Source organism: Hippichthys cyanospilos, chromosome 9 (genome assembly GCF_059441005.1).
Source record: "Hippichthys cyanospilos isolate Australia breed blue-spotted pipefish chromosome 9, RoL_Hcya_1.0, whole genome shotgun sequence".
Lineage (NCBI taxonomy): Eukaryota > Metazoa > Chordata > Actinopteri > Syngnathiformes > Syngnathidae > Hippichthys > Hippichthys cyanospilos.
The window spans coordinates 16687771-16702637 of NC_142377.1; the positions used below are offsets into that span (position 1 = coordinate 16687771).

The 14867-nt window shown below is 39.6% G+C and overlaps 2 protein-coding genes across 17 annotated transcripts in view; one reads left to right on the forward strand and one right to left on the reverse strand.

The window, feature by feature from the left end:
• cast (calpastatin) overlaps nt 1-12061 on the forward strand; it is a 34078-nt gene extending 22017 nt beyond the window's left edge. For 15 of the 16 annotated variants that reach the window (XM_088423918.1, XM_088423923.1, XM_088423928.1 and 12 more), the window contains 26 exons: nt 179-217; nt 932-1018; nt 1643-1762; nt 1883-1972; nt 2092-2178; nt 3213-3314; nt 3404-3520; nt 3867-3941; nt 4037-4102; nt 4184-4288; nt 4362-4478; nt 4799-4873; nt 5078-5173; nt 5261-5314; nt 5429-5533; nt 6289-6405; nt 6594-6707; nt 7551-7658; nt 7778-7885; nt 8906-8998; nt 9076-9120; nt 9205-9324; nt 10014-10085; nt 10460-10489; nt 10709-10822; nt 10906-12061. In XM_088423918.1, the coding sequence (XP_088280044.1) occupies nt 179-217; nt 932-1018; nt 1643-1762; nt 1883-1972; nt 2092-2178; nt 3213-3314; nt 3404-3520; nt 3867-3941; nt 4037-4102; nt 4184-4288; nt 4362-4478; nt 4799-4873; nt 5078-5173; nt 5261-5314; nt 5429-5533; nt 6289-6405; nt 6594-6707; nt 7551-7658; nt 7778-7885; nt 8906-8998; nt 9076-9120; nt 9205-9324; nt 10014-10085; nt 10460-10489; nt 10709-10807 (2241 nt within the window). In that variant the 3' untranslated portion in view covers nt 10808-10822; nt 10906-12061. The remainder of the gene's footprint in view (nt 1-178; nt 218-931; nt 1019-1642; nt 1763-1882; nt 1973-2091; nt 2179-3212; nt 3315-3403; nt 3521-3866; nt 3942-4036; nt 4103-4183; nt 4289-4361; nt 4479-4798; nt 4874-5077; nt 5174-5260; nt 5315-5428; nt 5534-6288; nt 6406-6593; nt 6708-7550; nt 7659-7777; nt 7886-8905; nt 8999-9075; nt 9121-9204; nt 9325-10013; nt 10086-10459; nt 10490-10708; nt 10823-10905) is intronic. The other variant, XM_088423915.1, reaches the window with a different exon arrangement.
• Nucleotides 12062-12766: 705 nt separating this feature from the next.
• On the reverse strand, nt 12767-14514 carry cd8a (CD8a molecule). Its single transcript, XM_088423653.1, has 6 exons — nt 14356-14514; nt 13953-14279; nt 13767-13859; nt 13585-13683; nt 13393-13432; nt 12767-13072 (listed from the first exon to the last, which is right to left on the reverse strand). The coding sequence occupies exons 1-6, from the start codon at nt 14507-14509 to the stop codon at nt 13021-13023; spliced, it is 765 nt and encodes a 254-aa protein (XP_088279779.1). The 5' UTR covers nt 14510-14514; the 3' UTR covers nt 12767-13020.
• Between the last annotated feature and the right edge of the window lie 353 nt (nt 14515-14867).

Consider the following 14867-nt stretch of genomic DNA (forward strand, 5'->3'; position numbering starts at 1 on the left):
ATGATTTATTATTTTAATATTATTTAATACTTAATAATCATACTTATTTACAATGGATTATTTTATCAAATTATACATGCAAAAATTATTTTAAAAATAGGTTTGTTTTGTTTGTGTTTGCATGACCTGATCATTTCATTTCCTTTCTTTTTTAATTGAATGCATTTCTAATTTTTAGGCGCCTCTTCCTGCAGACGCCACACCTAAGGATGCTCCCGTAAGTCGCTGACATTTTTTCAAAATATTCTTTTTAGTGTAGACAAAGTTAGTGGACACACTAGCGTGAGGAATGTTGCATCGCAGTGCCGGGTGTTGCCTTTGCAAGTCGTACACGAGCCACCGTCCTCCCGCCTGGATCTTGCTGGCTCTTGTCCGACATCCACAAATGGACAAAAGTATTGAAACGCATATCCTAATCCACGCAGGAATCAATCATGGGGATGACCTCAGTTTCAACGTCACATTCTCTTATATTTCATGTCCAATAGTTGTGAATGCCAGATGTCCAAATACTTTTGCTCAGTCCCTTTGTCTCTTTGTCATGTTGTGCTGCAAGACACTCAGTCCTACTCGGTCTCATGATCTTACCCACTCATTTTATTTCTGTTTTTAGTTCTGTGATTTTTAGGCCTTGATGGTTTGAACGTATGCGAAAAGCTGTTTTATGTTACATGCGTAATTCCAGGTAGTTTATTGGAGCCCACTTTGCCCGTTGTTGGAATTTCATGGGTGTGTCTGTACTTTTGTTTCCGATCTGTTTGTGTGGTTTGAGTTATTTAGTTCTTTTGTTTGCCTGTGATCATTAATGCCCTCTAGTGGAGAATTCAAAGAAGGCAAGGATCTTTCTTCCTAGCGGATTCCTTTTTTCTTGTTGGAAGAAAATTGTGTGCTAACTGCTAAGCTAATGGTGACGCTCCGCATTTCTCCTCAGAAACCACTGAGCACAGACGAGGCCCTGGAGTCCCTTTCGACGGGTTTCATGACCTCAACTGTTCCAACTGCACCCAAAAAGCAAGAGGTCAGAGTTTGACTTGTAACGCTGCTCTCGGGAATGTCGAGCATGCGCGAGGAAAATGGGACTTGACGCAAATCAGATGAGATTTTTGCACTATTTAATATGAAATGATGCGTGGTGTCAAATTTCTAGTTTTCAAAATGTTTGATTAGCGTTTGTTAACAAACGTTTACATCTATTAAACTGCCTTTGAAAACTAACAGGACTGTTTTCGGAGGACACTTAAGCGCAACTAGCTAGTGACTAATTCATGCTAATCGGTGGCTAATTTATGCTAGACGCTGCGCTAAGCGCTACAACATGTGCCATAGAATAAAATGTTAACGTAACCGCCTGCTGTCCATAATGAAAAAACGAGCTAAATCTTACACACTATCCCTTTAAAGTGTACTTTTCTTTATAGCTTGTTTAAAAGGTTTTGAGGGGGCGGTCCCGTCTCATGCAAATGAATTATGACTCGTACGTCTGCATAGTTTTAAGTTGAATGTGAACTTTCTACTCAGAAAAACGCCTCATTCTGCTGCCCCGTGTTATGTGGCACCACCACTTGTAAACTTTAGATGGTTTTCATCACTTGTTTTGCATCCTGCATCTTCATTCGCTCCCGTTGGCGGTTGATGTTTGCAGAAAGTTGACGTCCCCGCATCCAATCCTCCTGTAGCAGTTCGACCTCCAGCTGATAAAAAAGCCAAGATGGAAGTTGATAATTTCTCGTTGGGAGATATAATTCCCCCCGCCCAATTCAAGGTAGAAAAACAGTACTGGAATTCATAATGGCACTGTGATAGCATTTCATTTTTTCATCTCACCACCGCATAATGTTTGCAACCATTGTTAAAATGTTACCTTTTGTTTCTTGACGTCCAGAAAACCGTGTGCATGGGTAATCCCCCGACTAAAAAGGGTGAAGTTGATCATTTCTCATTGGGAGATGTAGTTCCCCCTGCCCAATTCCAGGTAAAAAAAAAAAACAGTACTGGAATTCATAATGGCACTGTGATAGCATTTCATTTTTTCATCTCACCATATGTTTGCAACCATTGTTAAAATGTTACCTTTTCTTTTTTGGTTTCCAGAAAACTGTGTGCATGGGTAATCCCCCTGCTGAAAAGCACCATGTGGAGAAAGTCTCTTCTGATTTTTCAAAGCCCAAGACGGATGAGGTCAATTCCATTCTCATAACTTCCTCCACTCATCGTTTCATTTTTGCACTATAGCCTCCTGAGAACCAGCTATTTTGTTTTGTGTCCACTAATGTGGACATTTGTTTTTGGCCTGTATCTTTCAAATCATGCGTGCAACCCTACTAAATTACAATTTGTAGTGTTTTTTTTATTTATATATGAAGACTTCCAATGATGTCTTATGTTTGGGTGGGATGCAATTCACTTTTCTCCCCTAAGACAAAATGGACACAACAGTGGACACAAATGAATAGGAGGGGACTCAGTTTCAGAGCCACAGTACAATAATATTAGTAAGCATTGGCGAACATGTTTAATTTTTTTCAACCTTCATGACGTTTGTAGGTTTGGTTAAACAAATTGTTATATTCTGAATAACATAAACAAATGGAGAATGGTGAGATAGACTTTGTAGGACATTGATTCCCAAATTTAATTGAACCAAGGCACGTGCATATTTTGTAGAGATGTTCGATACGTTTTTTTCAAGACAATACAAATATGAGTAATCATCTCTTGGGTTATTGAGCACTACAACAAATGCTTTTGATACACCAAATTTCCCCCTAACACGGGGACAGATCATTTTAAAAAAGACCTACCTAGACCTACCTTATGTAAAATGCTATGAAATGAACGGCATTTTTTAATTTTCTAAATTTGGATTTATTTATTTATTTATTTATCTTTAGTTCTTGCTGATTGTACTGATTCCTGGAAATATAGCCATGTATCGACCCGAAATCAATATTTGGTTTTGATACCTTCCCATCGATGCTATGTGTCTGACGACATGCGATCTCGTTGGAAACGCATTATCTTCTGTATTTGAAATCTTGGCCTGTCTAGTTGAATACAAAGCTGATAAATTCATACAAAATTGCGATTTAATCCTAATATCATGAATGGCTACATGTGGACACATTGTGTCTTCTGCCATCTAGTGGTAGAGCATCCCCTGGCACAGGAATCTTCCTTTCTAGCTTAAATCACATTCCTTGTTGTCTCCCCAGGGTTCCACCATGTCTCCGGGTGCTCTCAATGCTCTTGGTGACATGTTGGCAGCACCAGAACCCAAACCAGAGCCCAAAGTTCGACCCGAGGACATCGTCTCGGTTGGTACACATCTCAATGTCGGAGCTTCACAGGCTTTCCGGGCTGTATGATGTTCACCAACAAGGGAAATTCCGTCTTCACTTTGTAGGAGAAGAAACACAAGGAGGAAGATGCTGTGCGTGTAGGAGAGAGGGAAGACTCAATTGCACCAGAGTACAGGTTTAATGAGGAGGAACTCAAGAAACTTCCTGCTCCCAAACCTGAGGTGAGTTTGCGTAACATTTAGGCTGCAGGCCCCATAAATGTTGGTCTAAGAGATGATTTTCCCCACTGAACCTTCAGTGATTTGTTAAAATGTGATCAGTAGGAACGGCAACTATGTCAATTGAGTCATTTATTACTTAGGGAGAGAAAATAGGAAAACGTGCAGGATACCGGCCCTCTGGGACTGGGGTTTGACACCTATGTGCTAGCATATAGACGCTAAAAGAAAATCATTTGAACAAATCACATTGATTCAATTGCTCACGTGACTTTTTCAATTATGCTGCTCCTTCTCTTCCATAGACAATCATAAATAACAATCAAAACGTTTTTTCCCCATTGTGCAGCCTACCCTGAACACTAACGAGGCCTTGGACCTTCTATCCGGAGATTTGATGACCTCCTCAACTGTCCCCACGCAGGTGCATTGCACGCCTTGGCCAAAAAAAAACAAAAAAACAATAAACACAATGTGACAAGCAGTGCTTAACATAATATAATTCTTCTACTGTTATAGAAAGCTGAAGTCCCTGCATTTGCTCCAACTGTTTCTTCGGGGCGTGCTCCACCCAGGTCCTCTCAGGTAGGGTTTTTTGGGTTTTTTTGGGGGGCCACTGCTGCACCTGAAAGCTACATCACAGATTGCACTCCATCCTTTCCTCAGGCTGGCTCCATGCCTCTGGATGCACTCAGTGCTCTTAGTGACACTCTACCAGCGGATGCACCAAAACCCGAACTCCCTAAACTCAGGCCTGAAGATATTGTCTCTGTAGGAGCAAAACCATCACAACTTTTCCACTGGTCAGACATGATATTAAATGGACTTTTCTTGTATATAATAGGAGAAAAAACACAAAGAAGAAGATGCCGTGCGGGTAGGAGAGAGGGAAGATTCAATTGCACCCGAGTACAGGTTCAATGAGGAGGAACTTAAAAAATTACCTGCTCCTCAACCACAGGTGAGACTAGATGATAACTCATTTGTAGTGATGGGAAACTGGAGCTTCATGAAGTACTTGTAAATATTTTGTTAATCCTTTAGTTGGTGCTTTTGCCCTAAACATAAAGGCTGGCGCAGTCGAAATGGATTAAATTTCCACCGTCCCAACCAGGAATGCCAGCACGAGGAGTAAAAAAAATTGCGTATCACAAATGCTTCATGAAGCTTCATTTATCCATCACTACTCATTTTAGATGACTCACAAGAACTGCATGTCTACATGATGTTATGCAGGATGATTTTTGTTTAATGTTTTTTTTTCCTTTGTGCTTTTTGCAGCCCACCTTGAATACTAACGAGGCGTTAGACCTTTTATCTGGAGACTTCACAAGCTCCTCAGCTGCCCCACCACAGGTAAACAGTGGGTGATGTCCTCTAAAGATGATCGGTTATTTTTCTAATTATTGATTTTTGATCCTCTTTGGCTTAAACCTTGGCTTAACCAAGGGTTAAACCAGTGTAGTATTAGCTGGATGGCTATTGACCGTTCTTATGCTGCTTCTGACTTGACGTACCAATTCCAATGAAGTTGCCAAATGCTCTCGTCTGTGTTTTCAGAGCAAAACAATGTTATCCGCTCAAGATCTTTTGACTTCTACCAAATCGTCCGGTGTCCACGCCTCGCTCCCTCCTCAGACCAGAAAAGCTCCCCAGGTAAAAACTCCGAATCCATTTGCGGGTCCTCTTAAGCTTTCTGTCTGGGGTTGGGTGTTGGGTGTTCATCCGGTTGCGTTTCCGCAGGTATCGGACTGTCCTCCAGTGTTGGCGCCACAAGGAAAGCGCAAGACCGATGAGGTCATCATGAAGACCAAACTTAACCTTTCTCCCCTAAATACCTTCTCATAATTCTGCTTCTGGTTCTTGCGATCATATAAGTGACATCCCGAAACTGCGGTTTTGTTCCCGCAGGGTGACCACATGCCGCTAGATGCTCTCGGGGCTCTTAGTGACACGCTGCCAGCGGCGAAACCAAGACCAGAACCACCCAAGCCTAGACCCGAGGACATTGTTTCTGTAAGAGACAAACCCATCGTGATCACTACTGATGCACAAAAATCACTCCTTTAGTTGGCACTCTTGGTTCAAAGAGGCAGGGGGAATTCTACTGCATCACACGTGCTTCATGAAGCTTCATTTTCCCAACACTACTTAGCACACAATACTGACTCAAAGTAATACTTTTGTTTGTTCCTTAACTCATTCACTGCCAGATCGTAAATTACAGACTATAAACCAATACTTTTTTCTTACACTTTGAATCATGCGGCTTATAGTCCAGTGCAGCTTTTATACTAGCCACCAGGGGGCAATCTCTCTGTGCACAAAGGGAAACAGAAAAAGACGCTATGGAAGTATTGATGTTGACTTTGAACTGCTATTTTATTCGCCCATAGGGGGCGCTCTCCCTTAGAAAATGCAACTAGGCATATTACTCTTGTGTTGGTGTAGTATTCTAACAATACAAATGTGCCTAAGCCTTATGTTGAAAATCTATTGGTGTTGCTCTTATTTCTAAACATGCAGGCATTAAAAAAAAATAATAATAACTTCTGTGTTCACTACCAGTCTAGTCAAAATGGATCTTTGACATCAATAGGCAGTGAACGAGGTCATCAATGAATCACATTCTTAAAAACAAGAATCAACTTTGATCTTGTCAATGACTTTGCATTCCCCTTATATTGTATTTCATCAAAACATACGTAAAGACAGTAAAGTACTGGATGAGTTGTGTGAAGAATTACTAATTGATGTGATTTTGTGAATAGGAAGCTAAACACAAGGAGGAGGACGCCGTGCGTGTAGGAGAGAGAGAAGACTCAATTGCACCAGAGTACAGGTTTAATGAGGAGGAACTGAAAAAACTGCCTGCTCCCAAACCTCAGGTACGGTGCTTGATGTGGTGCTGATCGTTTTGGTGATGTAAGATCCAAACAACAGCCTTCTTTGAAACTTTGGAGAAGAACAACTTGTTTTTGGGGAGTTATTTTGTGACCATAGAGATGTTAATACTCAATTAATGTGATGCATTTAGGAGTTTTATTTCTAATTGCGTCATAATTTATACCCGCAGCCCAAGATGAACACCAATGAGGCCCTTGACCTCTTGTCTGGTGACTTCATGACCTCCTCTTCTGCTCCTGCTGTACAGGCTCCCGTGGTTTCCTCTACTGCCCCAGCGGTCCATGTATGTTATTACTGTTGTTATTATTTTATGTTCCCGTATTTTGTGTAAAATGGATTGCCCTGTTTGACGTATTTCTCATGCGCAAACAAGATGTTACATATAAAGCTGTTCCACTTAAATAATTTCATTAAAATTGTTTATTTATCTTTTTGTTTAAACAGTGCATTTAAAGTAAATAAAAAATACTACTAATGATGCTAAAAATACTTGACATTTGAACATTGGAAATGATATTTTAGCTAATGAGGCTTAACAAGCTAGTTTATCAAAGGGGAAGTCAACCCCAAAAGGTTCTTTAGTACAATTGGGTTAAAAATAATAAATAAAATAAATAAGGATCAGTTTCACCCAACTCTTTGTGTTATTTTGTTGAAAACAACCCAAAAAGTTGTGTCAAATTGATTCAAATATTACGTCCGCCTTTTTTTGACCCATAATTAGATTATCTTCTACTTGTGTGAGTGATTTAATTTATTTTACTTAATTTGGCGACCGTTTTGTTACTTGTTCAACTGCAAATGACATCATAAAGACTCAGGTAATGACCAGTCACACCTGGCCCACCTAGTTCTCTGTTTGGTCATGTGACCTTCAAAAGCTGAGCTGTGATTGGTTGCAACTATGATGTCTTTTTTTTTTAGTCGACAGCCAGCGGCAAAAGGTCTGTGCATTGCAATTCATCCAATCAGATTCATATTCAACACAATATCAATCATAATACTGTGTTTAACGAGTTCAAGGGGTTGCATAGAACATTTTATTGTAAATAAAAAATCTAGAATTTATGTAGCGCTGCATGATTATCAAAAATATTATTCTCAGTTCAAATGTCCCTTCCTACAGTCCTCTGCAGACTTTGCTCTGGATGCCTTAGCAGGAGACTTTGTTTCATCCTCTGCTGCCCCCACCGTGAAATCTGCTGCTTGTGCCCCCACAGAAATTGCCCCACAGGTATCAAAAACACACACACAAAAAAAAATGGCTTAGCTACTTAAAAAATGCTTAATATCGTCAGATTCTTCTCTTTTTTTTTTAATGTAACGTGTCTTTGTGCGTGTTTCCACATGCAGCTTTCTACAGGAGCAAACAGTGCCCTGGATGCTCTATCAGACACGCTGGTAACGGAGATTACCCCCGCCCCTCAGCCGGCGCCCGTTCCTGCCAAAGATCTCGTCAACGTATGCACTGTTAATTTAACGATCAATAATTGAGAATTAGCTTCACACTTTAATGGTCATTTTTTATCTTATTATTCCCACAATGTCATCAATGTGTGGATCAGTTAGGTTTAACATCTTCGGATGAATATCTAATCATTATGATGAACATGTGAAGCTTCATGAAGCAGTTGTGATATTTTCGGATTCCTCTAGATGGCACTCTTGGTTCAAAGAGGCAGGGGGAATTCAGTGCATTTCTACTGCAATGACATTTATTTTTAAAGGAAGAGCACCATCTAGTGGAGTGAAAAAGGACAACATTGGCTTCATTTGCTTCTTCGTTTTGTCTTCGCTACATGTGGGTCATGTGACGTTCACAGGCCGATTACCAAAGCCCTGAAGTGATTTTTGGTTGACTGCAATTGAAATGGAAAAAAACGTGTTTTAAAAGTGTGTTCATTCGACATGATTAAATAATCTAGTTAAGACAAAATAAAAAGATTTTACTGTTGGAAATTAAAGAACTGGACTTGATCTTTTTCATCTAAATCACGTCATACAATTCCATCGCAAAGTATAATGCTGTAGAAAAGTATTTCAACAGGTCAAATCAAAACGTGAAATATGCAATGCCCTCCATTCAGATTCTAGCAATAACAATAACATTTTTTCTAGAATAAATTTAGGGGTTTAACTAGCACAGCAAAATAATGAAAAAAAAAATGACAAACATTTGACCTATCTGTTGTATATAATTCATGTTTCACTTTTTAAATTAAATGTAAACAAATTGGTGTTTTTTTCTTGGTTCAAAGAAAAAGAGAAAACTTAATATACTTTGACTGTGCTACCATTTTTCTTTGAACCAAGAGCACCCTCTAGAGGAGGGGAGGGAATCACAGTTGTGTCATGAAGCTTCGTTTTCCCATCAATATTAACCATCACAATACAAAAAAAAAAATTGCAGTCACATAACTTATAATCACTTTTAAAGTCCTCATAAGAAGTGTCATTTCTGTGTGTGTGTGCGGTGTGCAGGAGAAGAAGGCGGTTGAAGAGCGACTCATCAAAATGGGGGAGAGAGACGACACTCTTCCACCAGAGTACAGACCCACCGAGGAAGATCTAAAGGTAGCCTACGAATGAATTACATACCATCAAAAATACCGGCTATTCGCCTTGTATTTGAATCAACTTTCTTTTGAAAGAAAATGGCCGAAGCTAAGGCCAACGCGGCCGCCACGCCAAAGTCGGTTAGTCCCTCGCGCAATACATTAAGGATGCGTGTGCTGCGCATTTCCAAGTTTAATGTTCCCTTTTTCGCTCCTTGCTTGAAGACGATGGACGATAAGACAGCCTTGGACCTGCTGTCCAGCGATTTCAACACATCGGTCCAATCGTCCGCCGCCGCCAGCACCGAGATGACGCCTCCGGTGCTCGACTCAGAGCCCCTAAAGGTAACGAAACGGACTTTCCACAATCGATGTCGTACTGTCAAATTCAATTAGCTTTTGGAAAATCATTTGGATTTGCCATCAGAGATCATTTGTTTAGCGATATTTCTTTTATTAATAGTAGTTTCCTAACATTTATCCAGCCAAGGGACATATTTTAATTTTGAAAAAGCTCACTGTGCAATACCCCAAAAAAAAAGGGGGGGGGGGGGGGGGGGGTATATGCTGAGAAATTGTTGTGATGGGAAAATGAAGCTTCATGAAGCACTTAATATGTTTTACATGCTCTCGGTGGTGCTCTTGGTTTAAAGATAAATCCTCATGCAGTCAAAATTTATTAAATTTCTCCTGCCTCGTTGATGTAAGAGTGCCAACTAGGGGAGTCAAAAATTTCACAAATGAAGGTTCATTTGACCATTAATTTAAAAAAAAAAAGAGAGATCTCATTCATTCTCTGTCTTAATCGATGGCAGCCATTTTAGACACACAATTTTACATTTCCCAATACAGTAGAAATTTCAAACATTTCCACTTCGCCTTTATCTTTAAACCAAGAGCACCATCGAGAGGAGTAAATATAATTTCACAAGTTTCATGAAGCTTCATCGGGTCCTATTTGGTTGAATGTGTTTTTTGCATTCGTAGTGATGAATGCTCTAATATTGGAAATCTGCATTTCTTTTGTCCGGTAGCCAATGCCCCGTCCTGTTCTGGACACGCTGGCCGCCACCCTCCTTCCAGATGACCCGGCATTCAAATCTAAGGTGGGCACAGCTGTAAATAAACAAAAATGACATATGCGGACATCAAACGTATCATCTGTTTCATAAATTAACATAAACGTAAAAGCTCAAGAAAAAAATGGTAGAGGACAAATGTTTTTGATCTCTATCGTTTGGTTCATTGGCGCTACCCTGCTAAGTCCCGGTGTGCTTCGCAGAGGACACCCTGGTCTTTCCAATCCTGTCTCATGTGTTAACTTTGCTGTCTTGTTGAGACTAAACGGACATAACAGTGGACACAAATGAAAAAGCTGGGTTTAAACGACGGCTTTTTTTCTGCGCAATGAGCAAAAGTCGTCAGTGTTTGTTAGTTTCCTCTGTGAGGTCACCTAGCTTGTCAACTTTGTTACCTACAGAGCAAGAGCAAGGCAAAGTCAAAGTCGAAAGTAAGCAATCTGCATGGCGTGTGCTCCAAAATCCACCTCCGCGCAACAAAAGGCTTTTTTTTTTTTTTTTTTTGCCAGCCTGTATACTTGACACCGCACACGACCGCATGCTGTACACTCGCTTGGCCTCGCACAAGTGCATTAAGCTTGTTTGAAGATTGAATGCGGAGGGTTCCACCTTCGGTAATTATTGTTTTGTAATTGGTCCCTGCGTTCCAGAAACAACACGCGGCCGAAGCTCCTGCCGACACGCAGCTCTCCGGCAAACTTAGCTCAGACGTCGTGGCAACATCCAGACAGCAGGGAAGGAAGAGTTAGACTACTCGCTGGCAGGTTTGTGTCACTCCGTGTGGGACAAAACACAAATCCAACTCATACACTTTCAGGAACATAAATGGTCCCTGTTGGTCCTGCAGGTGTCTGGTGCAGTTTGACCTTCAGAGGCCTTCGAGGAAGCACCAATGGGGACCCTGCTCTCTGCATTGAGATTCCACTTTAATAACTCAACAAGGACGCACACTAGTACACACACACACACACACATTTACATTTGCATACAGCCGTGGCTTTTTGCTTGGTTTCACTTGCAGCAGAGGCTAAAGAGCTTTCGGTTTCTGTCTGTGTTGCAAAACATGCTGGAAAAAGAAACAAATGAATTTGCTGGTCAATGTGGATAAAAAACAAAAAAGATGTCGTCCACGTCTTGTTTTCGCTCTCTTGCAGCCGCGCCAGCTCGGTGACGGCGGACTTGCACGAGCAGCGGGGAGCGAGTGTGTAGTATTAAGATGTGGTGCAAATCCAATTTGTTTTCTATCGGCAAGTGCCATTAAGACGCTTTTTTTTATTTTTGGACAATATTTACAAATATGCAGAGTTCTCCAGGTGGCTTAATTCCTTGCAAGAAATATCTATAGGGTCTTTGGTATATATTTTGTAAAAAGAAATGGTGTCCACAATTGCACTTTGTAAACCAAGGTGGTGTTTACAACAAACTAAAAGAAAAAAAAAGATATACTCTATATATGAAAACACTGTATGACTTACAAAGGGTTTTGATATGTTAAGTAAATGCAAAGACGTTATTTTTTTTTTCCCGCTCTGTGGTTTCGAATGCATCAACGGAGATATTTGACATACGGGAATACTAATTGAGTCTAATACATCTAATAAGCTTGTCTATTTTACACACCATTTGTGCCTTAAAAGATGTTTTTTAAAAAAAAAAAGATGAATTACTTGATGTGGGGGAAATTCTAAATACTACAAAGATTGTTCACGACTTTTTTTTTTTTTTTTTAAAGTTGCAAGGGATCTGTTTGAGTGTGTCAAAGCTTAACAGGAACATAAACTCCTGACTTGGTGGTTTTTTTTCATGTTGCAAAAAAGTTTAGCCACCCACTTCCTGTTCACTTTGGGGGGCTTCAACACAACAATATGTATTTTACTAAAACAAAACGTTGAATGTTTATAGATTTTAGCCAAGATCCCGAATGACTGATGGTGATGCAAAATGAGCGGGTTTGTTGAAATTATAACGTGACAATGGAAATAAATAATTCAGTGAAATTCAAACGTGCTCTTTGATTTTTGGTAAACATTTAGAATGATTTTAACTGTGTTTGATTATTTTAATTATTGATTTGTTCATTTGATGGTGGTTTTGTTTATTATGTTATGATAGCAGTGCTTCTCAATTATATTTTGCAAAGCTCCACTTTTGCCACGCCGACCATAAAAAAGATTATCTATAAAAACTACACAATATCTTATCACAATTACAGATCACATGGCAAAAAAAAAAAGCTTTTTCCCGCCCCACTATTTTAGAAGGACTATATTATAGTTACATTTTTGTGGTATAAAATACTGTATAATAACGTAATAATATTGATGTTATTATACAGTCAGGAATTTGAAATTAATGTGCGCGTGGTGAGCAAATGTGTGGTTAAGTTGAGTTAAAAACAATACGAATTAATAATTGTAAAATGAAAGTAGTTGCACTTATATTAAAAAAACAAGGAAAAAATACATGTAAAAATTCAGTACTTACTCTATTTGTACATCAGAAACAGCAGTTTTTAAAAAAAAAAAAAGTAACTATTTTCTAAACGTGAAATTGTTTTCAACCAGGCAGACTTCTTATGCACAATCTTAAAACTTTATTTTAAAATTAAAATAAAAATAAAAAATAAAAAATACAAATGCAGGCTAACATGAAAAATGTATATTAAATATTCACCACAATTATCTGCATTAATATTAACCCTTATGAAATCATTCTTTGGTCGACATGTCGAGCATTATTACACTCTACATTTTCCATTTTGAAAAATAAAAATCAGTTTATTCATTACAGAAGAAAAACGTAGCGCCCGATGGCGACCAAAGTAGAATTACGCTTAATGACCTTGAGAAAAATGAACTGTTGAGTACCTGGATTTTGTTGCGAACATTTTTATGGATCCCACTTACAGTTTGGAAGAGCATCATATCAACACAATAGAATGTTTCCAGAAGTGTCCAATTGATCAAGTGTGCTGCTGCTTTTGTTGTTTTCCTGGAACGAGTTCCGTGCGCGGCCTGAGTAAGACACAAAAACTTCTTCAGAATATATATTCTTTCAATTTCATGTTATTGTTCGTATTTTTATCATGACAACCTCGAGAAATGTCAGCATTAAACATAATTTCATTGCATTTCAATTCCTAATAATAAGAGGAGCTGTTCAATTTCATCAAAACATTTTGAAATGGATTCCATTAATTACCCCAAAGCAAAAGTTCAAATTTACATTTGTGTATTAGTATTTCATAAATGAAATCATTTTGATCATTTTGGACTCATTGGTTGGCTGTGGGCTATATTTGCATTGTAGAAATTAAATGATAAAAACAACATACCTCCTTTTATAATGATGTGGGCACCTGCGTGTCCTCACACCTGCCAAAACAAAATAACATTCAAAGTGCAGCAACATGAATATATATAAAAAATGTTTTTAGTGTTAAGAATAAATCCCAAATTAACGTGGGATGTGATAGCTGCCCTGAGGACTGCCATTATTTTTTTTCGACGCATTCGGAGGGACTTACGATTGCAGTACACTACGATAATGAGGATGAGGAGGAGGAGAAGGCCGCAACTGCCCGCCAGTGGAATCAGTATGAGGAGGTTACACAATATGGAGTCATCTGATTTAAAAAAAAAAAAAAAAAAAGATATGAATTCTCTGTATTTATTCAGACAGGATTTCAAGCTGGAAGTCACAGTGTACCTTGCTTGGTAGCATTGTTGCAAACACAGGGCAAAGTGGTTGCGGCTGGATTGAATTTGCTTGTGGCGGCCACAGGAGCTTTTGGAACTTCAACTTTGTGGCAAGAAAATGTTTCAGAATATCATAAAGCAGTGTCCCATTCTTATTACGCTTGACATATTTTCAAGTGAAATCAAAACTACTCACCTCCCGTCAGTCGAGTGACATCGCCAGATTTCAATTCGTTATTTTTTAGAGCCGCGCAGCCGTAAATGCCGCTGTCACGATCTCTGTTGAAGGACTTAAGAATGATGACGCCGTCACGGATTCTGAGGATATTGAAGGTGGATGAGAAGGAGGCACTTTCGAACTTGGACATCCCGTTGTTGGAGAAGGATGCCAGGAACTCCATGCCGGATTTATCCAGTACTCGAAACCACATAATCATGGAACCCTGATCGGAGGGCCTGCAAGTCATTTCGATCTTCTGACCTTCTCTGCCTATCATCTCTCTATAAGCTCCGGCAATTAAGTCTAGAAGACAACGCAAAATGGGAATCGCTTGAATCATTTGAGATTAAAACAATTTCAGGATTGACGAGAAACTTACCGGTGTAAAGTAAGAGCGTTGCCAAGGTGCGAATCCACTGCGGGTCCATTTGAAAGTGCACAAAAGTGCTGACGATGCCTTTGTGGTGTCGGGAGGACGCTTGCTTGTGAGAGTGAGCACGCCCTTCCCGGGGTGTCAAAACAGCACGTTGCATCCAGGTCGCGCTCTACATAATGTTTGAGGAGGAGCACGCTCATCTGCGTCTCACCTCTCTTTACAACTTTCTGAAGGCAGCATGTGGAATAAACCGTCCGTGTTTATGATTGTGTGTGTATTTGCCAAAAGACCGCAAATAATAAACGAGTCAAACGGAATATCTTTACGTGTTCTTTTACCGGTGCACGCAGTTCTTAATTGAGTCAGATGGAGACATAAACTTTAGATGATCCTCACCATCTAATATTCCTGTGTGTGAAAAAGAGTGGTCTTGATTGTTGGTTCAGTCTGCTCGCTTCTTTTATTGAAAGTAATGCCGTAACTTCAGCTAACACAAGTTGCTGTTGGCTGCAACA

Coding starts and splice junctions, on each gene's coding strand:
- cd8a (XM_088423653.1), bottom strand. CDS start 14,509: ATGCAACGTGCTGTTTTGACACCCCGGGAAGGGCGTGCTCACTCTCAC. Junction 14,280..14,355: donor AACGCTCTTACTTTACACCG/GTAAGTTTCTCG, acceptor GTTGTCTTCTAG/ACTTAATTGCCGGAGCTTAT. Junction 13,433..13,584: donor TATCGTAGTGTACTGCAATC/GTAAGTCCCTCC, acceptor TTGTTTTGGCAG/GTGTGAGGACACGCAGGTGC.